Source organism: Mercenaria mercenaria, chromosome 3 (assembly GCF_021730395.1).
Source record: "Mercenaria mercenaria strain notata chromosome 3, MADL_Memer_1, whole genome shotgun sequence".
Classification (NCBI taxonomy): domain Eukaryota; kingdom Metazoa; phylum Mollusca; class Bivalvia; order Venerida; family Veneridae; genus Mercenaria; species Mercenaria mercenaria.
This window is the reverse complement of record NC_069363.1, coordinates 64,846,659-64,870,985: the sequence shown is the minus strand read 5'-3', so window position 1 is coordinate 64,870,985 and position 24,327 is coordinate 64,846,659. Positions and strand designations below refer to the sequence as shown.

The window sequence follows — 24,327 nt, the reverse complement described above, 5'->3', positions numbered from 1 at the left end:
GCAATCAGGTTTATTTATACTGTGTTTATTACCCCACCTAAAATTGTTATTTGATAGATCTTTTTTTGTTTTTGCTAATTATATAATCACCATGATCATACTTCCTTAAAGCGCAAATGTAAATTTTCAAATCTGCTCAGTCAAGTGGAGGTATCAATTATTGGCATCGGAAAATTGTTGTCCCAATTTCGACATATATATTCCCCTTTTTAGAGAAAAGGTAATATTCGTATTGGGTCAGATCTAGAGCAATCTCTCTGGAACAATATGTACAGTTTAGAGAAATAATGCTGATATTATGTGCATATTCGATGTATAAAATAAACTTCAACAGCAAACGTATAAAAAGAAATGAAAGAGAAACAAACATGTTTTATAAGTTTAGAATATATGCATATTAATTGAAAATAAAAGCTGGCAAATATACTAATTGTATGTATCTGTTATGTTGTGTTTTTTTCACACGAATGAAGGCATTTTAGTGTTTGTAACACTAATTGAATGAAGATGAACATCATTATTTTTGTTAAAAGCAAATACATTTGACAGTTATATTTGTTACAGAAACGAGAAAAATATATATGTGCGACCTTTTAATTAATATTGTAGAAATATTTAAAACCCATTCTAAGCCCTTCTGTATTTGTAATTTATTTAGAAATATTCTGACTGAAAATTGTTACGACAAGCTTTTCCTTATTGTTTCATGATTTGTCAATAACTATCTTGCTCTGGCTATGCATTGTCTTTGTCTTTAATCAAGCGTTTTTGTTTATTAAACGTTTCAGTGGTTTTAATGTAATCATTTGCTCAAGCATATATGAGCTGAGCAATGAAGAAAACCAACATATTGAATTTGCGACTAACATGGATTCAGACCAGCCTGCGCATCCGCACGGTCTGGTCAGAATCCATGTTGTTCACTTTCAAAGCCTATTGCAATGAGAGAAACCTTTAGCGAACAGCATGGATCTTGACCAGACTGCGCGGAAGCGCAGGCAGGTCTGCATCCATGCTGGTCGTAAATGCAATATGTTTGTTTTCTCATGGCGCGGCTCATATCATGTTAAACGACCTTTAATTTTTATAATACAATGCCATTCACTTATTAGGTGAGAAATTTTTTTCATTTTCTCCATTTCTTTTCTCTAAATTTTTCGTCCACTTGTCGTAGTCTACAAGTTTCACACATACAGTAATTACGAGCTTTCAAGTACGATCAAACTGTTGAGTCTTTATCTAGAAGATTATATTAATGCAAAAAAGCATCTGCATTACTGGTAACTAAATCAGTATCTCAAAGTCAGTGACTTTTTGTTCATTATATATGTTCAGGGAACACTAAAAGCGACAGGAAAGTACTGGGTACGATACGAAGCGGTCAGAAAAATACTGGTTACGATACAAAGATGTTACGAAAACTACGGTTAAGAAAATACTGGGTACGATAAGAAGCGGTTAATAAAATACTGGTTACGTTACGAAGCTGTTATGAAAATACATGGTACGATACGTAACAAGACATTCTTGCAATTTACTGAGAGTGCAATATTTAAATGATAACAAAATTATCAATTATAACGACACAGAGTAAGTCTTTTTTAATAATTTCTTTTTTTTACTAGTATTTTAATCTCATCTGTGTTCATACATAATATATACATGTACAATACATAAATACAACAGATGAAACAACACTACACACTCATTCAACACATCCAAATTTTAGACTATAATGTTATAGTAAATGACAAAGTTTAACACAAGGACATTTCTGCTAATCCTTCTACAAGAAGATGGTTTGGATGCGTAGAAAGTAACTAAGCAAAATAATAGCAGACTTGGTTTGGTTGAGGCTGTTCACGTGCTGTAAAAAGACCAGAATGCATTTATAACTACAGCGAATCGAAGTACGGGGAGCACGACACTAAAAGACTGATCCCAAAGAGAGGTTGTAATGAGAATTAAGGTAGTTTTGCACGTTTTAATGGCAAACAGCGAGTAAAATCATTACAACGACAACGTTACTATCTTTCTTCAGTTAAAATATGATATAAAAATTCTAACACGTTAATGATTAAAAAATGTTTTGATTTTAGCTCGAAATGCGCGAATATCTTTAATCATTGGAAAATACCTCAAAAAAAAAAAGCGCACGGTCCTATACATTTTATTTCACCAAATTATAGGCCATATGTATATTTTCTACTGTGAGAAGTTTCATAAGAAAATACTGGGTACGATAAGAAGCGGTTAATAAAATACTGGTTACGTTACGAAGCTGTTATGAAAATACATGGTACGATACGTAACAAGACATTCTTGCAATTTTCTGAGAGTGCAATATTTAAATGATAACAAAATTATCAATTATAACGACACAGAGTAAATCTTTTTTAATAATTTCTTTCTTTACTAGTATTTTAATCTCATCTGTGTTCATACATAATATATACATGTACAATACATAAATAAAACAGATGAAACAACGCTACACACTCATTCAAAACATCCGAATTTTAGACTATAATGTTATAGTAAGTGACAAAGTTTAACACAAGGACATTTCTGCTAATCGTTCTACAAGAAGATCTTTTGAATGAGTAGAAAGTAACTAAGCAAAATAATGGCAGACTTGGTTTGGTTGAGGCTGTTCACGTGCTGCAAAAAGACCAGAATGCATTTATAACTACAGCGAATCGAAGTATGGGGAGCACGGCACTAAAAGACTGCTGGTGTGAAACTGATACCAAAGAGAGGTGGCAATGAGAATTAAGGTAGTTTTGCACGTTTTAATGGCAACCAGCGAGTAAAATCATTACAGCGGCAACATTACTATCTTTCTTCAGTTAAAATATGAAAGTTAAAAATGTTTTGATTTCTGCTCGAAATGCGCGAATATCTTTAATCATTGGAAAATCGTGACCTCGAAAACAAGCGCACGGTCCTATGCATTTTATTTCACCAAATTATAGGCCATATGTATATTTTCTACTGGGAGAAGTTTCATTAAATTCTACTTTGTAAAAGAATTTTTTTCTCTAAAATGTTATCAAAATTGTGATTTTCCTATAGACTCCCATTATGAAATCTTGTGTTAGGTCAAAACGTTTCAAATCAGTCTTGCAAAAATCGAGCACACGGTCTTATCTTTTCTTTTATTTGCAGAATTTTCTAAGTGTATTCTAAAGTTTTGAAAAATCAGGGTTTAGTCAAATTCTACATTATGCAAACAAAAATATATATATTCGAACGTGCAGAAATACCATAATGCCCAGTCAAAAGAAAAGAAAGGTTCATAAGAAGTTCCAACTCCATTACTTTAGACCATGTATAAAGTAAACTGATAAATAGCTACCTACTAGTATAGTAATAAATAACGGTATGAATTACGATAACGTATGTACATTGTCCCAATAATACAGTCAGGTTAAGAAATTCCAGTGCGACACGCAGCCAAGAATTCAAGTGATCAAGGGCAGCATAACACACGTTTGAAGGTGTCTCTATAGCAATAATGATATTCAAATATCTCTGGAATAAGACAATCAGAAAATGTCGCCATTAGGTGCATTATCAATATTCTGAAGAAACAGTTGTCATTCTCCAATTTCTGGACTGGGATCACACGTAAGTAAGTTGACTATCGTTTGGTCATTCATCACTCCTTGTTTGAACTCATCGAAACTGATCTCTCCGTCATAATCCAAGTCAAACGTGTCGAAAACCTTGTTGCACATCTCCTCCGCATGGCTCAGCTCTCCAGTATTCGTCATGTTATAGATCGCCTGTAATTTATAGATAAATTGTTAGTATGAATTCAAATGTCGTTCTATACTTGCCTATACTTTTACATGAACATGACGTAGTTCTGATGTCATTTCCTACGTGAACACATGCATTACCTATTGTACACTTATTGAATGGCTTGCCGGTCAGGAATCAAAACTATTGCCCGAGGTCCGAAAGCATTCTATAAGTGTTTTATTACATGGCATCAGAAAGTAATCTTCACAATTTCATTTTTCATCTCAGTTTTGTCTTATTATCATGGGTAGAATATAGACAACATGTCCTGGAACAGCTTTTTTTTTTATATAAGTAGTCATTTAATAAAAGACTTTATCAGACTATGTGAATATATTGAAAAAGTCTCAGTTTAAAATCTCTGACGACTGAGAAAGACAGTATTTAAGTTACCAAACTGCTTTTGTTTAAACTTTTTAGGAAGGACTTTAATATTTGACGTAGATCTATAATTTTTCATTCTCTAGCTTGAAATGTGCGATCTGGAAAACTTAATAACAATTTAAAATGTCCTTAGTTAAGACATTACATAATTGTACGAACATGTAATTTTCTTATGAAACGAACTTTAGCAGAGTATCTACAGAAGGGTATCGTTACGTTTTTAAATAGGTCTCTTCAAAAATAATTACTAGTATTCCGAAATATTACGTTTAGGGTATACCTTGAAAATACTTGTCATCTCCTCTTTAGATATTGTTCCATTTCCGTCGATATCGTACATTTTAAACGCCCACTTAAGCTTTTTGTCTAAGTCATCGCTAGCAGAGACACATAATCCCACAATAAATTCTTTAAAATCAACAAATCCATCACCATTAGTATCGAAGCATCGGAACAACTGCTCCACAAAAGACGAGGCGTCGCCAGTAAACACACTGTTATATACTTCTTTAAACTCCTTCACAGTCAACTTAGACATGCCTTTGTCGAGGGATAACTGATACTCCCGAAACCATTCTTCAATTTCCTCGGTTGTAAAATCAACATCTTTAGTTTTTTGCAGTTCTTCAATGGTTTTTGGGTTCAGTTTCCACAACTTTGATTTTGAAAATAAAGATTTAGCGTTTCCCATTTCTTTCTCTCTGGTAGATCTACGTGTTAATTAATAATTTTGTAGGTCCAGTACGATCTTTTATAAATTGGAACCATAAGTTGTTTTTAAACATTTATACGAGGGTTGTTAATTAAATACGTAGACCGGGTTCTACAACTTTGTCCTCTTAATACGCAATTTAGTAAAACTTAACCGTTATAGCCAATAGCATGTCCGCTTGCAACTGTAATTATTAAAATAGAATGGCTCTACACAGTACAAAATTAGACGTTATTTGATAACCATAGCAACGTGCAAACAGCCCAGTTGAAGTTTTGACATCTTAAATATAAAAACCATCATTCTAATACGACCCGATTTGTTTTCCTATTAAACAAAGAAGGCTGTTCAAAAACTGTGTGTTATCATTCAACAGTTATTTTTTCTGACGTCACAATTATTACGTCATGCAGGGGTCAAATCTAGCAACATTTTCTACTAGCTAAAAGTAGCTAGTGCCCTTTTTGTTCACTAGCTAAAACGAAAAGATAACGGCTAATCAGTAATGTTAAACAATAATATTTTATTACTTTATTAATATTTTACTGGCCAAAACCTACTGATTAATCTCTGTAAGTAGCCAGTCACGCCCCCCCCCCCCCCGCCCCCCAAATTTCTATTAGCTTAAAATAGCTAGTGCCATTTTTGAGTCGGCTAAACGCTGTCAAGCGTTTGACGAGTCATTGCTATCGCCCGATTTCACATTCTTAAATGGCCTCACAACACAGCGAAGTGATGTAGTTCCATTAGATTGTCTCTAATTTTAAAGAGTTCATTGATCGAATGAAGTTCATTTATGTCAATCCTATTTGCTATGACCAATATACGATGTAATCTGTCATATTTTTGACTTGTAATTGTGCAATACTCGAATAAAGCCACGTATTTTCTTCCGCGGTAACTCATTAAGCATAAACAAGCATAACGATTCTGCGGGATTTGGTAATACATTCGCGCATATGATTATGGTGACGAATTTTATGCCCTTTTGTCACAAAATAGCAAAATGATGTTCACAAATTCAAATAAAAACTGCATATTAACTTATTAGCCAAATTATCCATTTGTTACCCTGTCCGTTTCAAAAAATAATCTTTAAAATCATTGCGCAAATAACAAATTTATTGCACTGTGCATTTTATGAATTGCGCAGGCTTACAAAGCTTGCGTAACATCCAGCGAAAGACAAAATATAGTTCCAGAACATACTGCTAGTATTTTATTGAGTGGGTACCTCTGAAAGCATTGGAATGTCTCTTATCAAAGAGTTTACCACATCGATGAAATTAAATTATGACAGCTTCATTTTAAATGACCCGAATAAGATATGTGCAGTACGTTAATTCTTCCGCGAGACTTCGCGGATGAATCCTAACTACATTCTGGACACTTGTCGGCGAACACGCGTGACCTGTTTATAACAATGCTTCTACGACTGCGTGGGTTGAATTTTGCAGTCAGTAAACGGATAAATTATCGGAAGAAGAAGCTCTTACTGGTTTGTTTAGTTACTACTGATATTAAAAATGATTTTATTTCTTATTTTTCTAGAAATAAACAAATCGGCGAAACATTAAATTGTATTTTCTTGTAGGTTTTGAAATCGAAAGTAGATCGTCTATGTTTGGCTGCTTTGACGAAACGAAACAACTTTTTTATGAAAAGATTTAAATAAAAGGTAATTTAACCGTAAACTTCAATGTCAGATACTGCCAATTGCTGCTAAATGTCTTCGTATCATCACAATTTGTAAAATATATTGTTGAAACTGGAGAAAAGTGTAATCGTATCCGGATATAATATTTTGGGTAAATATAGAGCTGTGTTATGAAATTTTAACATTCAAGTAACATAAATGATAGATATTATTGTAGCAGAAATGATTCTAGAATTTATTTTTATTACACCTACATATAATCTATATCAGACTCATATTCTAGTCCTGAGGCATGATCTGAAAGTAAAAAGAGAGTGTGACAGTCATACTTTGGATATTGTAATACTAGAAAGAATCTAGGTAATATTTAGAAATTGAAACAGAAGATTTTCAGTTAAAATCGCACCAAAGGCTGTAACAAGGGTCTACATATTCAAAAATTTCTTGTGGTAATACCCCAAACCCTACTTGCAGGAGGGGGTATCCTCCCACACCCTTCCCCCATATTGCCACTTTACAGTTTGATACATTTGCCATTTTACCACCTGCTGCAATGCCCATTTCAAAATCTGACTGCAATTTAAAGCGGAAAGAAACACCCCTCCCCACACCCACCCTGCTAATGACCACGTAAAAATGGCTCAAACATTTTTCTGCCCAGTCTGGGCCTGTCTGTCTATATGAATCAAAATGGATAATTGAAAGTGGATGGACTTCGGGATAACAGACATGATTTTTAAGGGGTTAACAAGTCTGAAATAGAATAAATGATAGTTTTAACTAAAAAAGAACTGCATTTATTAATATCGGTTACACTATATATTGATACTCAGCAACATTTACATACATGTATCTCTAAACGCAAAAGTAAGTATACTTTAAATTGACATCACTTATAATATGATTGAACAATACCTAACATATGACAAGGCTATCGCCAGGCCCATTATAATATTTGTAAAATATCAGTTCTTTCGTCCATTCCGTTATAAATTGTATGTGGCAATCCGCGCTGTAAAATTTTAATATTATAAATTGTCATATTCAAATTTTATCATGTGCGAATATACCAGCCGATAATTGCCTCTTTTGGCAATGCCGGAGGCAAATGTTTACTGGAAAAATATATAAAGTCATGGGCAGTATCTTAGTGTCAGCTGTCAAATTGTAGTTTGTACTTTCAACATTTTTATTTCTGCGAACCACTCTTCAATTTTAGAGAAATATTAAATACTTGTAAAATGTCAATCAAAGTTTTACTAGGCATCGACCGAATGTTCATTTCATTTATTGTAACAAAATCTCTCTTTAGTTGGGGAAAAAACTAAAAACAAACTGAAACTGGTAGACTATACTGTCAGTACATCAATCATTAGCCGAATCAGGCCCTTCAGGCCTTTGATTATCCACTTACTAGCTAAAGTCAAAGCCTGCCTTAACTTGATGCAAGCTGCAATCATGCATTATATCAGAGTTTTGTTGAACAATGAAATATCATTTATAAACATAAATGATAACATTCCTTTCATGCAGAAAAATGTATACATGCAAAACAAACTTTATCAATTTTAACCTTTGAAGACATTTGCTTGGTATATTATTGACTAGCTGAAATTAGCTAGTACATTCCAAGCCCACTAGCTATTCTCAAATTCCACTAGCATTTAGCTTGTATGCTTGTTAGACGGCATAGTGGCGCGCTGGAAAAGAAATCAACAGAAGGAAATATTTGATGGATATCGGCAAGGACGTACATATTAATCCTTGATTATGTGATAACGTGTTATAATCGAAATCTTTTAGGTGCGCCCTCGTGATATAATTCCTTCGCATCAAAACTCCAAACAATGATTTTATTCAACGACAAATCACTGTTTGGGATGTATTATTTCTTAAATAACGGAAATCAAAATTATTCAAACGCAGGAATCTTTATTGTCTAGTTTTAAAATACAACCAGGCTACGTGTGCATTGAGCGACCCTCGTACGTACTACGTCTTGGTGTTTACATTGCTCATCAAATTGTCTATTTGCACTTCCGCATGCAGTAAGATTTCAGATAAAATGTGAACAAACCAGAATGAATTGATTACTGATAACATTGAAATGTTTAATAAAGCATTCTACTAAAAGACAATATAATGATTTATAAAATTATTATATAAAGAGTTGAAAAATATATGGATCGTGCTAAAAATACTTCAAAGGCATCGGTCTTAACCTTGTATAACAATAATAATGGACAATGTAAAAAAATAATAAATATTAGCATCTATATATGTTAATAACATCATTAGATAAAGTGTATTATTTAGGAACGGTTCTTCAAGACATAGAATTATCAGTGTTAAAACACTTTAGCATGGTGGCAGGGGATCGGTTTCGTAGTTTGGCCCCGGTCGATTTTCTGTATAAACAGGACAGGGTAGATATAAAGGCATATCTATCTTACTGGTTATTTATCATTATTAATTCTTTAATATATCTGGGGAATGAGGAACGGTTAATGATTCTACATGGCGGGTGTTTTAAAATTCCTAGCTCCGTACTTCCGGTTGAGGCTAAAACATAAACATCAGAACAAAAAGTCGGCCAGACGCTCGGCTGTCATCCATCCACTTTTTTTCAAGTGAAAATTAGGGAAATAAAGTGGTGGTTGGGAGACACATTCCACACCACCTGGGTATGCATCTATGTTCGCACTATACATATATGCTACGAACTTGGATTTAAAAATACAAAATGGATGAATGGCAGAGTTCAAAGTGAGGCCCGGTTAGGCTAATTTTGGTCTATAAAATTTGGGTGATTTGGCCAATTTTCACTACATCTGGCATGGAAAGCGACAGGTGCATAGGACCGCAGAGTCGTTTTTATGTAGTCTGTAGTATCTGCAATAGTCTATAGTAGTTTAAAAGAAAAATAAGCAAAAACGAGATTTCTATGGATATTTCAACACTGGTACCCACACGTCAATGTGGAATTCGCGAATCTGCACTCCCCTGCCACCTTAGCATTACTGTTACCCAGTCAGTAGGATCACTTACGGATAAACGTGTGTTCTCTTCAGGTCTCTGAAAGGGGACGCAAACAGCACAAATAAATAAAAAAAAAATAGCAGGAAGACACAGATTTTCAGTTCTCACTTCAAAATTTTTACTCTCAGTGTGCATTTCAATAATTCATAAATTCATTATTCAAACAAAAATATGGAAAATGATAAATGAGGGAATGCAGAATAAGCATTGAATAACACCACATGTAAATAATTTACATGAAAGATCCCGCAAACAGCGCAAATAAATAAAAAAAAATGTAGGAGGACACAGATTTTCAGTTCTCACTTCAAAATCTTTATTCTCAGTACGCATGCGTGACGTACATTGGCGGTTTGGTAAATAAAAGAGGCCCGTCACCTATTTTTAGTTTACATATTAGTTATAGGAATGAAATGGTGGAGTATAGGACTGTGCTTATATATTATAATATATAACGAAAAAATGAGTGTTATATGGGAATGATAACTGATGAGAATGAAAAATGGGAAGAATATCTATACAATGCTGTATAGGGATTTGACATTTTACATTTATATATAGAAAACCAATGACAAATGACCCCGTTACATCCAAACCCCTTCAGTAAAATGTCGTCCCGACATTTCAAAGGACTCTACCTATATCGCAAACTATACTACTCCATAACGTTAACTATTTCAACGTTATACTACATACTATTCCTAGTGTCATACAGTCTACCCACAATTTAGTTAGAAATGATTCACCAACAATTACGTTTTTGAATCTTATGAAATTAGCGTATGTTAGTACGAAAATGTACTACACCAACAACACTTATAGCAACTACTTGCAACAAGTTGCCGCACTCACGATATATTTATGACAGACTGCTGTTCTATCATGAATAATTAGCAACTTCTTATGTGTTTAAACATACAGAAAACACAAAATTCCATCAGGCATCGGTTAGAATTACCTGAAATTTGTTTTCATGATTTATCATGAATATCAAAGATCACTAGTATTAGTGATAATGTTTCTAGGCACTAGTTCATATAATCACGGATCTATAGGAACTACATATACGACTGTCTCAGTATTTACAAAATAATTAAAAACTTAAAACAACTGTAAAAATTCTGATCAATGTACTGCATGAATGTCTATTAATTTACCTGTACAACTGTACTGGGGTGTGTTACCCAGTCATGTGACCGCATCCAAACAGGTCTATCCTTGACACGACTACCTCATCTAGGAACAAATTTCTGTGCTTGAGGATTTAATGGAATGGCGCTACAGGCGTCCTTTTTTGAGGAATAACATATTTTGGGACCTCTTTTGTCTGAAGATTTGGGGAGGACAACTTAGATTTTTCACAAGGACGTGCAAGGTGTTCTTGGGGCTCTGTTCGGATCTGATCGTCTGCTTGATCAGGTATTTCATGATCAGACCGAAGCCCAACGACTTCATCAGGGTGACCCCTAAACTGTGATTTCTTTAGAGGCAGACCCATAAAAGGTAAAAATGGTTTCGGTGAAGGGTTCGAAGACTACCGCGACCATGTTCCCTTTTCACCTGAAAGACTGGGTTAGAAGGATTTGGCTGAGATACGACTGTGTAGATATCCCTACTCCACATATCAGCAATCTTTTTCTTACCTTTCAGTCCTACATTTCTGATTAGGACCCTATCTCCAGGATGGAGTTTAGCCTCTCTGAATCTCAAGTCATACCTTTGCTTATGGCGCTTGGACTGTCGTTTGGCCTCCCATGTAGCCACTTTATACGCAAAGTCAAGACGCTTTTTCAAATTTATGACATACTCTAGAGTGGGTTTTCTTTGAAGATATGGAATCAGGTTCAATACCGAAAAAGGCGTCAAGAGCAAGCCCCGGTGGCGGCCAAACATTAAAAAATGTGGGATGAGTCCTGTAGTCTCATGCCAAGTGGAGTTATAGGCGTGAACCAAAGTGGGTACATGTGCCTTCCAATTACTCTTCTGTTCATCTTCCAGGGTACCGAACATGTTGAGCAAAGTTCTGTTAAATCGCTCGGGCATCCCATTCCCCTGTGGGTGATACGGGGTGGTTCGCGACTTGTCTATGTTTTTGCGATTTTACAGAGTTCTTTGATAACAGATCCGTCAAAATTCCTACCCTATTCCTCTACTTATCCATGCTAACCGTGCACATATGCCCTTATGAATCGATGATCTAGACACGTGCAATGCGTCATTGCACTTGCCATATGTTTATCCTTCCATAAGGACATACATTTATACCAAATAAATATTATCTTTGATACTCGTACTTGTAGTTGCGGTCATATAGTGTTCAACCTGAATTACAAGAACTCTTGTAAATACTTGACAAATACCCCTTAGCCGTGAGCAGTACGTTTAGTACATATAGTGAGGATGACATAAATAAATTTAAAGTAACCACTTCGTCACAGGGAAGCCATAATGGCATATGAAATGCTCAAACAAGACCTTTGGTGTAGTGCGGGCTGTTTGATTCCTCGTGGGTATGGCTTGTGCAAAGTGGGTAAAGTGATCAGTAATGACTAACACATTTTCATACCCACCTCCGGGCATTTCGAGGGTAAGAAAATCCATGCACACGAGCTCCAGTGGATATGAAGATTCCATAGGAACCAACCCAGTCCTTGCTTTAGATATCTATACAATGATATATAGGGATGTGACATTTATATATAGAATACCAATGACAAATGATCCAGTTACATTAACATGAGGACAAAGATTCAATACTTGTAGACAAAGCTAATTTCTAAGTATACATCTCTCAAACTTAATCATACGGAAGTGTATGTGTGGATGTGTGCTTCATTTAACCTTTACCTTGCTAAATTTCTAAAATGGACTGGTCTATCATTCAGACTGGGCAATACCATTCATTAAGAAAAACGGGGTTCATTGAAAAATTTGGTCTGCACTGGTCGCAAAGGCAGACTCACTTGCCACCAGCAGTTTAAAAATTAGATACACACAAAAAAAATAGATAAAATAAAAGATTTTGAAGAAGTTGACAAATTACATTCTAATATGCTTGTCTCTGTTAAAACACTCTTACGTTAGAATGACGTCACGTTAACGTGCGATGACGTCAAAGTTTTTGTTGCGACCAAGAAAGAGCGTTTCTATATTTTATCTACTGTTTTAGATTAAGGACATATTAGAATCGAAATAATTTATAGCAAAAGAGTGTTTAAACAGTATTTATACACTCGGGCGGTAATACGTCGTACACATAATTTCACTCGGGATGCGCCCCGTGCAATTATTACGCCCGACGTAGAACCGCCCATTGTGCTTAAATAGTGTTAAAGCACTCTTTTGCTATACATTATTTCTTAATTATTTTTTATGGAATTTGTGCGGTTGGCAAAGGCCTGATAAATGATAAAAAATGGAATTTAAGATTAAAAATTATATTGGTTCTATTCCATTCCAATACTAGTAGCTAGACTCACATGAAAACAGAAAATTAGATTATACATTCCCGCGTATGACAAAATACCACAAAAGTGCTATTCATCGCCACACAAGTAATTTTAAAGTCGCATTTTAAAAGCAACACTATTTCAAACATAATGGTTATTCAATAGATATGAAAAAGCAGTGATGATATATCATGTTTTCACAAAGAACAACGCTAGCAAAATTCATAATATAATTTACCACATGTTTAACGAGTGGGGGTGAAATAAAGCTCGTACAGTAATATGATTGTGGGTATACATTAGCAATATTTTCCAATTGGTTAAATTGACCTGGCCGATAATAGAAGAAGGGAGTGATGTTTCAGCAGGAAAAAGGCCAACATGTGATATGACAGTTATGGGTTTCCTCATTGCATTTATTTAACTCGTAGAATAAAACGGAAGAACCTCGCATTTTATTTTAAATTCAACTCGTTTAATGAATTCAGTATATAATATCCTCTATATACGAGTACAAAATATAACGTAAATAAATCCTGCGATATTTTTAAGAGGTCTACATTGCTCTAGTCTCTATACTTCCACCTGCAGTTAAACTTTGTATTCAATACTAACAAATCGAAATGATTGGTTATAACCTGTAAATATTTAAACAGTGTTTTTTTAGGAAACATCCATATTTTAACGCACGTTTCAATATCACGGTAAAGATCTACCGACGATTGAAACTGGATATATTTGATTAACCAAAGTATAAACTGATCTGAAAATGTCTGTGAACTCAAATTTCTATATTTATTAAGTCTGTTAGAAACTTTTGGTCTTATTTACAGATATTCCATTGGCGATGCCCGACCAAGATTGTTCAAACGATTCTGATTCTTGATGATTCTCCGCCAGGAGTGTTCAAACTATTTCGATTCATTAAAAGACACCAAAGGGCACGGTAACATTTGACGTTGATTGCGGAAAAATTCAGAAACGGCTGGCCATAAATATTCAAAATAATTTCAAAAGGAATAGTCTTCCAAAATGATTGAAGCTGTCGCGATGCGTAGAAAACGTGGTGGTGATGGATCGTTGCTAGTTTTCCCTATATGGCGATATGAAAAGCTTTGAAAATCTCTGCTTTAACTCCAATGGCAAGATTTCAGTATTACTTTTTAGGAACGTTCCACGAGCCACTCTGTACCAATATGTTCAAACCGTCTCGATTCTTAAACAAAATGGACGCCAAACCACTACTTTGATTTCATGATAATATACTTAAATTACCATTTTTGGGGTGACTCGTAACTAAAACTTGTTGACGCCATGTTAATTTATTAATAAAATCTGTAAAAAGATCCTTTAAAACGTATGGCTGTCATGAACATGGCTTATTTTTTCCATCTGTACATTGTGAAATTGTCTGGAACAGCTTGATTTCAACATAATTTACGGCACTTGTTCTTTGGGTGGTGATCATTTACATAAAAAAATTCGCTAATGGGTGGGATTAATTTTCATCCATTTTTTATACCTGTTTGATTTATGAAACTGTGTCCATGTAAATTATATTCAACTTTTATGGGTTTTTTTTTTGCTATCTTATAAAATGGGGGTAACAAAGTTAAACGAAAAACATTTTGACAATTGATAAATAAGTTTTAGTTGTAGAAGATTGACAAAATTAAAAAAAAATGTATTCCATGTAACTTTAAAGATTTTGACCCAAAATCGAGTGTTAATAAGAGCATGGCATAGACTTGGAAATAAGCATAGAGGTGATAAGATGTACAAATGTAAATGGTCATTGTTCTTAGTTTTGATCTCTTCCAATGTGCGGATAACAAGACACAGTCGCAATGCTTTTAGAATCAACGTCATGTATGTTCTTGTACTTTTGACAGTCGATTCAGATCTTTCGTTACCTTATTAGTGACGGAGATTTCTTCATTGCAGCATTTCTTTGCAAGTTATGGAAGATTACCACATACACCGAATTGTGATGCCTTACAGATTTTATCAACAGTCTTTTAACAAGCCGTTTTTTTTTTGCCATACAAAGTCCATATGGACTTGGTCTAAGTGTAGTTACAATTTCTGGTCCTTTGGAGTCATAATATGTGGGTAAAAATGTTCCAACGAAACCGGTATTGGAAGATGTGGTGGCTATTGTAAATTTTATAGTCAATCAGTAACAGACTCAATTAAACCGAGTCTGCTATTATCTTGCTTGGTGGTGTTAGTTGCTTCTAAAGTATTTTTCACAGGTTTACTTTTTCAGATGGCTTTTCTTCAGATCAGTTGTATTAAAAGTGACAAAGGTTTCTTTTGATAGCAATGGTGTTCTAGTATATAAACTATAATCGACGCGGTAGAAATATGATTCTGTTTCTATTTCGAGTGAGAAATGTCGGTATCTCAATGTTCCTCAAAGTGTTGAAATATAAAATTATGCAAACCAATCTGTCATTCATTCCCGATAAAGATTTTCCTCTTGTTTAAAGTCAATCTTTGCATAAATTGTTGAATCATAGCGTTGGTCTTTTTATTATGCACGATTGTCCTTGGCCCTTACGATGAACACTTCCTCATTCAGCAATGTTTACTACTTATAGTTATACCTGATCATTTTAAGAAAATGTATCTTTTTCTTCAATATAATGGTACATATTAGACAGCTATCCAATCATACAGAGGTATAACATGGACTTCCATGACCGAGTGGTTAAGATCGCTGACTCCGAAATTCTCTCACGGCACGCAACCGAGAATTGATCGAAGGACGTCCAAATATTAACATGAGTTCGAAGGCGCTCATGTGAAACAAAGACTCAATGCATTCAAAGCAAGAAAAGTTTCTACAGTAAATAAAGATCCTTCGGAAGCACAGAATGCAAAAGTAAAATATTACAGCAGAATCGGTTCAGATGAGTTTATTCATGAGAGGTAACACGCTCTCACACCCTTCTAGAACCGACTTAAGACCCCATGTAAGTCATATAAGAAATAATAAAACTCACTTTCACACTTAAAATGATAGCAATGTCATTATTAGTTGTATTATGCGTGTTCTGGCATAAACTCATGTTAATCTCAAATTTCTGGATCAGGGTCACATTCCAGTAAGTTGACTATCGTTTTGTCGTTCATCGCTCCTTGTCTGAATTCATCGAAACTGATCTGGCCATCACGATTAAGGTCAAACGTGTCGAAAATATTGTTGCACATCTCCTCCGCGCTGCCCAGCTCTCCAGTGTCACGTGCATTCGTCATTTTAAAGATCGCCTGAAAATTGTCATGACATTTTTGTGACTGATTGCATTTCCGATGCTTGTTTGTACTGAGCTATTCATTACGATTTGTTTAACCTTTACATGAACACAAGGCTAAAAAAATATGTGTGGTTCAGGTAACATTGGTAAAAAAGAAGGGTAGGTAGGTAGGTTTTTCCCCAGACGCAAGTGGTTACAGACATAAGTAGTGACACTTATGTAATAAACATATCACCAATACTAGGATATGCAATTCTTAATGGCATTTTGTTATTACATACGCCATATTGTACCAGGATGGTTTAGTGGTCAAGACATAATCCCTTCTTCGGATTGAAACCAAGGTTCGAATCCTTGTCCTGGCTAAAATATTAAACTAAAGTTCTGCGTGGAATTCAAATTTTTGAGCAATTCTGAAAGGGGACTATTCAAGAAACATTCCTGTGAAGTTTGATCAAAATTGGCCATGTGGTTTAAGAGATGTCATTTGAAGCCTTCCCTGCCTCTTTCACGCTTGTAGCCTTGACTTTAGCCAATTGCAAAATTATGGAGCAGATTTATATCCAAAAGTGCCAGAATTAGTAGCCATTTTTTTTTAATCTCTATTTCATTTGATACTTTAACCAATTAATCATTTTACGATCGCGCATATAGTTTTACAATCGCATATATATTTTTATATATCTTTGCGAGCCTTCGACTTATCATTATTTCCAGATATTTTTCTTATCATTATATCTAGATTTTTTCTCGGTTCTGGTGATCGACCGCGAATCGGCTTGATATTAAAGCGCTGACAGCACAGAAAGGTTGAAACCCGCATTTGATTAAGAAATAATATATCTCATCCGGTGATTTGTCGTTGAATAAATCATTGTTTGGAGTTCAGATGCGAAGGAATTATATCACGAGGGCGCAGCCCTCGTGATATAATAATACGCATCTGAACGACAAACAATGATTTATTCAAGAGCAAATTGCTAAATGAGATATATTATTTCGATTCTAACACGATACCAAGGATTTTTAAGTACATCCTTGACGACATTCATTAAATATTTGCCCGTTTTCAATCGGTTTCTTTTCCAGCGCGACACTATGCCGTTTGACGCCATGACGTAATAATTGTGACGTCAGAACAGTGATTTGTTGTATAATAATTCACTGTTTTCTGCCTTCTTTGTTTAATAGGAAAATAAATCGGATCGTATTAGAATTTACGCTAAAAAGCTATAGAAACTTCTATATTTAAACTGCCAGTGTGACACAGTTTCTCTTTCGATTTTCTAAAGTTATACACCATTAGAAAGCTTGCGATATGAGCTTTTTAGAGATGTATAATTTGATATATTTTCTTTATCATGGGCATTGAATTGATTGTTAAACCTTACCAGGAACTATGTAGAGAGATAAGCGGTCGGTATACTCGTAAATAATTAATAGAAGTAGTGCGGAAATAGCACGGCGGATTAATCTGCTTCTTGCAGTATCCAGAATACGGTAATAACTTGTAAATTTATCTCGCGTTTTAGCATCAAGAAAATGGGTGGAACCTAAGACGAAGCGCGCAGCTAATACTTCGTTTCATTTGCTTTCGTAGAAGTAGGCGGGACGAAGGTCGGCGAATCAGATTGACTGATAATCGTTCTTGCGTGAAGGAACACTTTCGCAACTCTCGGCGAAGTTTTAAATTATGTCCCGAGGTGTAATTCGATATTAACACGTTTGTGTATTGGACGGATTACACCAAACCGGAAGTAGTGAAGTAGTCCAAAATGTAGTTCCATGCTTTGGATGAAATCTGTTATAATGAGTGACATGAGGAGGTGACAGTTAAATATTTGGCTTATTTTTATTGCTTATTGTATTGAGAAAAGATCTAGACCATTTTCATAGTGAATGTCCTGGAATAAGTTTTATTCTTTGCGAAAAATGTCTACCTACGCGTAATTGCTAAACGACTATACTAAAGGCATGAAGGGGGCAATTGGCCGGATATGCCTCCGTGGTCCACTCGAATGTAGTGCATATCAATATATAGTGCAATTTTCCCGCCTAGTAAAGGCCCTTTTCATGCCAGATATAAGCTTTATTGATGCTTGATTGTAAAAAGGAATGTCCGCAGATGATTTTAAGCTACGTTATATGCTTCAAAAGTTGATTTGAAGCTGCCTTGTAAAATGAAAGTGAAAGTAGGTATTTCCTGATGTCTACCTACGCAATATTAGCGTTTCCATCACGTGTCTCAGTCACGTGACCATGGTTTCACTGCATTATGGTCGACCCCATATTTTTGGGGTATATTTTGATTGCCTAAAGACAGACCTTCAAGACAAGGGTAGTCTCGCAGGAAGTGAAAGGCTAGAAGTCTTGATAAAAATATGTTATAAGTTGTTAATTTTATATAGAAAATAGTAGCGGATGCATTTAATACCTTCATACCTAAAATGAAAAATTCGCACTTCGTGAAAATTGCTTGAACCGATGTAAAACTGGTACTTTCTGGTCAGAATTGAACAATAAGCACCATTTTAAGACAAACATGGCATATCATTTGCATATTTTGGGCAAGTTTGAGATTTTTTCGGAAAGTAGGCAAAATTCTGTTTTTAAGGTGATTCCCCACATCTCTGTTTTGCATCAGCGACACCATTTTAGGTAAGAATGACAGAAATCGATTTTTTTTTCTTGTACTTCTAGCTGTTTCTTGCAAACGAATTATAGAAAAAAGAAAAGTAAGGCCGTATGATACTATATTTAATGAAAAATTGGCATTATCTATGCCCCTGACACGTTTTTTGCAGGTGTGGACTGTCTGTCTGAATGTGGCATAATTCCGACAGTAGCCATTCTTTCAAACTGAAAGTTGGCAAAATTGTTGACAATTGACTTACGTACAGTAATTGACTGCAACAGAACGATTTTGAAAACTTTGGTATTTCTTATAGGCATGAAGGGGGCAATTGGCCGGATATGCCTCCGTGGTCCACTCGAATGTAGTGCATATCAATATATAGTGCAATTTTCCCGCCTAGTAAAGGCCCTTTTCATGCCAGATATAAGCTTTATTGATGCTTGATTGTAAAAAGGAATGTCCGCAGATGATTTTAAGCTACGTTATATGCTTCAAAAGTTGATTTGAAGCTGCCTTGTAAAATGAAAGTGAAAGTAGGTATTTCCTGATGTCTACCTACGCAATATTAGCGTTTCCATCACGTGTCTCAGTCACGTGACCATGGTTTCACTGCATTATGGTCGACCCCATATTTTTGGGGTATATTTTGATTGCCTAAAGACAGACCTTCAAGACAAGGGTAGTCTCGCAGGAAGTGAAAGGCTAGAAGTCTTGATAAAAATATGTTATAAGTTGTTAATTTTATATAGAAAATAGTAGCGGATGCATTTAATTCCTTCATACCTAAAGGAACCAGCGTGGGAGCCATCTGGTCTAGTCGCGTAATGGCTGCCAGGTATTTGAACACTTATTTTTCACTTGGCATGGCAACAGAGGTCTAAATTGAGGCTAGTTTCTGTTTAAATTTCATTGTGGATGTATTTTTGACATTTTGGTAGGAAAAATAGAAGAGCAGGTTGTACTTGGTGAAGTGAAGCTCAATTTTAGTATGAGTAGTACTTCCAGGTCACAGCAGTGTGATTTTGATGTCAGTTTACAATAAGCAAATGTGACCAGAGAAATCTCTCTTAGAAAATACATGACCACTCCTTTTCTCTTCATTTTATATCAGTTTTATCATAACTCTTTAAAATGAGGTAAGGATTTGTTCTCTGAAATGGGTCTAGCTATGTTTGGTAGGTCTTTGAAAAAGGTCAGTTTTATATAGAATATATAGGGAAAACTATTTAGGCTATTGTGACCTATAAGAAAATGTGGGCAAAAATTGAGATTTGTCCAGGTATTGATATAAATGAACTAGTTTGGTCAGATTTTGGTAAAAAAAATGAGCATTTCATTGAAATTTTGCTGCAAAAATTGATAAAAACCCCAAAAATCACATTTCCACTGTGTTGGGTGTATTTCTTTTTTAAAAAATGCACATTTACACTCTAAATTTTTGCCCATCTATACCTTTCAGAGGGGACATTTGGTGTATTTCAAAGTGTAAGTGTGTAATTTGCTTGCAAATTATGGTAAAAATGTATGAAATAGGGCAAAAACCAGCTCTGGCTAGAAGAACTGGTTAAAAATTATGTCGCGACATCAATTTTGAAGGAAAATTGGCGCAGGGACCCGCATTACTGAAAATGCCATAAAACCTGAAAAACTGATTTAATCAAGCTGAAACTTGGTATTTTTCATGCAGATGTGTCACTGGTACTATACAAATGAAATTGAGACTATTACAGAAAAACAGTTTTTCTTATAGGCCTAACTATACTAAAGGAACCAGCGTGGGGGCCATCTAGTCTAGTCGCGTAATGGCTGCCAGGTATTTGAACATTAATTTTTCAATTGGCATGGCAACAGAGGTCTAAATTGAGGCTAGTTTCTGTTTAAATTTCATTGTGGATGTATTTTTGACATTTTGGTAGGAAAAATGGGAGAGCAGGTTGTACTTGGTGAAGTGAAGCTCAGTTTTAGTATGAGTAGTACTTCCAGGTCACAACAGTGTGATTTTGATGTCAGTTTACAGTAAGCAAATGTGACCAGAGAAATCTCTCTTAGAAGATACATGACCCCTACTTTTCTCTTCATTTTATATCAGTTTTATCATAACTCTTTAAAATGAGGTAAGGATTTGTTCTCTGAAATGGATCTAGCTATGTTTGGTAGCTCTTTGAAAAAGGTCAGTTTTATATAGAATATATAGGGAAAACTATTTAGGCTATTGTGACCTTTTCATGGGGGCATTTTTAGAGGGTGATATTTCTGAGAACAGATTATTTTTCTTATATACAACATAACATGTCATTTTTTTCTATTTTTTATGAGAAGACCATATATGGTTTTCATGTCATTGAAATGTTTAGTGCTGAAAATGAGGTCTGAATATTTTAATATGAAATAAATAAGGAATTGAATTGGTAGAGTGTAACCTATTGTTTTCGTGTATTGCTAAATATCGGATTTTCTTCGAAGCGTTATAGTTCGTACTCGATATTTTTCGTTCCAGGCTAATTCGTAACCGCAAAAAATTCGCTCCAAAATCAATAAAAAGTCTTGGGATCGGCAATAAAAAATAGGATCGGTCGGGTTACCTGAACCACACATATTGTTTTTAGCTTAAGGCTTATAGAGTGTTATTTCACAATCTCCACAACAACTAACAACAAGCAGCAAATTTCTAAATATATGCAGCTGTATTTTCGGTAACACTCACTAGTGCTTAAACATTACGCCCACAGAAGCCTTAAAATATCAATATATCATTACATAAGCAAAAGTTTCACAGCTGGTATAGGGGGCCAACTAAGGAACATATATGTAAAATTATTTTGAAATCAAGCAAGCAGTGTCCGACAAGAAGATTCTCGAAGTTTTCAATGTTGCCGCATGTACGAAAAATATGACTCGCCTCAATTTGACCATCTAAAATTTTCCATATAGCCATATGTAGAGAACTAGCCCCGTCACCGGCGGCTAATTGTTCTTAACATGGCTCGAAGAAATTGGTTGTAGAGTCACCAAACGGACATTTCAGTGAAATAATTTTGAAATCTAGCCAACGGTTTCTGATATTTTTTGACTTTCAAAGTTTTGCATATACAGCCATATAGAGAAAACTAGCCCCGTCCCTTGATGGCATTAATTATTTTCTCCAAAATCGACATGGCTTGAAAGACTTTACCTGAATGTCAGCCAGGGAACAGTTCAGTGAAATTATTATATTTATCGGGCTAGTGATGTTAAGGGGAGAATGCCGTTAAGATTTTCCATATAGATATTTTGAGAAAAATAGTCACCCCCACTTGCGGTCACGTTTTCTTTAACAAATAAACATGACGACGAAATTGTGCAGAAAGTCATCCTAAGAACATCGCTGTGAAATTACTTTGAGAACAAGTGAGCGGTTTCTGAGGGGAACAAGTTTTATTTTTTCCCTTTTTGCCATTGCAACCAGAATTCTTAATTGGTAGCCTGAATTTAAAGGAATATGAAAGGAGACTGTATGAAGATATATTCTTTAACACTATTGTGGACGGGCTAACGACGGACATCCAACGATCCTAAAATCTCAATATTAACTTTTCATGCACAGTACATCTAAACATTAACAATGTGATTATTCTTTGATATTTTGTTTTCAAAATAACCGTTTATCTTATATACCTTGAAAATGCTTGTCATCTCTTCTTTAGATATGGTTCCATTTCCGTCAATATCGTACATCTTAAACGCCCACTCCAGCTTTTTGTCTAACTGATCGCTAGCAGACACACATAATCCCACAATAAATTCTTTAAAGTCAACAAATCCATCACCATTAGTATCGAAGCATCGAAACAACTGCTCCACAAAAGAAGTCGGGTCGCCAGTAAACACACTGTTATATACTTCTTTAAACTCCTTCACTGTTAACTTAGACCTTCCTTTGTCCAGTTTTGAATGATATTCCCGAAACCATTCTTCAATTTCCTCGGGTGTAAAATCAACATCTGCGTTTGTCCGCAATTCAGCGAGAGTCTTTGGACAAAGTTTACGCAATTTTGATTTGGAAATAAGAGATTTTGCATTTCCCATGATAAATAGTTAAAATTCTCTGTGTACTTCAGTTTCTTCTTCCTAGGAGGCAAACTGAAACCTTAAACGTTTTAAAACATGCGTTTATTTCAGCAGGTTTTATTTACTCTTCCTCTTTACTGTTACTCTATTGACATTGCTGATGATTGTACAGCCAGTTAAGAACACGTTCCTTCATTGCCAGTTTGCAGTCGTTTACTTTTGAAACACTTTAAACAACTGTTTACTCTCCATGACCTCGGTAAATGTCTTTGAAGCTTACCCAACATGTCACCGACAGTTGTGCGTTCATATTTCAGGTAAGGACGGAGTTCATCGGTATGCATGTCAGGCATGAATAAAAAAATTGTTTGTTTGCTCGGCTTGATTTGTTTTTATTTCTGTTCATTAAAATAATTTTGTTTCGTAACTTCCCGTCGAATTTGTAGTCTTGAAATTCACGCAGAGTACCCTTACTCGGCAAAACTATTATTGAGCCGTGCCATGAGAAAACCAACATAGTGGGTTTGCGACCAGCATGGATCCAGACCAGCCTGCGCATCCGCGCAGTCTGGTCAGGATCCATGCTGTTCGCTAACAGTTTCTCCAATTCCAATAGGCTTTAAAAGCGAACAGCATGGAGCCTGACCAGACTGCGCGGATGCGCAGGCTGGTCTGGATCCATGCTGGTCGCATACCCACTATGTTGGTTTTCCCATGGCATGGCTCATATGACATGTGTTTTCTGAGTACAGTCTCTTCGATAAAAGACTCTTTAAAGCTAACCGTGGGTAGCTGCAGAGATACATTACTTTCATAAACGGTTTTCTGCATGACAATATCAGCGTACAAAGAAAAATGATATATGATTTTGAAAATACTGTCACAGGTCCGATTCATACTGTAATTAAAACAAAAGTAAAAATATTTTAGACTTGCGAAAAAGTTTATATAACTGCTTAAAGTAGAAGAATCGTGGGTCATTTTGGAGTTAGGACATATGAGTGGATGTTACAAAATAGGTGTCGTTAACTGAAAATAAGTCTTCCAAAATTGTATTTTGTTGAAACGCTGCTATATGCATTATTCTACAGTAACGCTATTCCGTTTATTATTAAGGTCGGCACATTTTCTGCATGCAATACGAGCTAGTTTATACGTATTTTGACGGGAAATCTGTACTTGCCTCCCACGTTGCTCCTTCGGTAGTTTGGTTGTATCGAAGATTACATGTTGACGTAATATTTCATGCACGAGAAAAAGAAATGTGTATGAGTTTAGACAGTATGTTTAACTGTCTTTTATACTGAATTTGAACAGTTAATCAACGGACGAGCGTA

At 35.2% G+C, this 24,327-nt stretch overlaps 2 protein-coding genes across 2 annotated transcripts; both read right to left on the bottom strand.

Moving 5' to 3' along the window:
• Positions 1–1,595: 1,595 nt before the first annotated feature.
• Positions 1,596–5,027, bottom strand: LOC128555687 (neurocalcin-delta B-like). Its single transcript, XM_053538787.1, has 2 exons — positions 4,472–5,027; positions 1,596–3,788 (listed from the first exon to the last, which is right to left on the bottom strand). Exons 1-2 carry the CDS (start codon positions 4,880–4,882, stop codon positions 3,600–3,602), a joined length of 600 nt encoding a protein of 199 aa, XP_053394762.1. The 5' UTR covers positions 4,883–5,027; the 3' UTR covers positions 1,596–3,599.
• Positions 5,028–15,954: 10,927 nt separating this feature from the next.
• Positions 15,955–23,239, bottom strand: LOC128555686 (neurocalcin-delta B-like). The gene is made up of 2 exons (XM_053538786.1): positions 22,598–23,239; positions 15,955–16,321 (listed from the first exon to the last, which is right to left on the bottom strand). The coding sequence occupies exons 1-2, from the start codon at positions 23,006–23,008 to the stop codon at positions 16,130–16,132; spliced, it is 603 nt and encodes a 200-aa protein (XP_053394761.1). The 5' UTR covers positions 23,009–23,239; the 3' UTR covers positions 15,955–16,129.
• Positions 23,240–24,327: the final 1,088 nt, after the last annotated feature.

Bases quoted from the DNA above. Each gene is read 5' to 3' on its own strand.
- LOC128555687 (XM_053538787.1), bottom strand. From the start codon at position 4,882: ATGGGAAACGCTAAATCTTTATTTTCAAAATCAAAGTTGTGGAAACTG. The intron at 3,789-4,471 runs GTATACCCTAAA...TATAAATTACAG, and splicing joins AGATGACAAGTATTTTCAAG to GCGATCTATAACATGACGAA.
- LOC128555686 (XM_053538786.1), bottom strand. From the start codon at position 23,008: ATGGGAAATGCAAAATCTCTTATTTCCAAATCAAAATTGCGTAAACTT. The intron at 16,322-22,597 runs GTATATAAGATA...GACAATTTTCAG, and splicing joins AGATGACAAGCATTTTCAAG to GCGATCTTTAAAATGACGAA.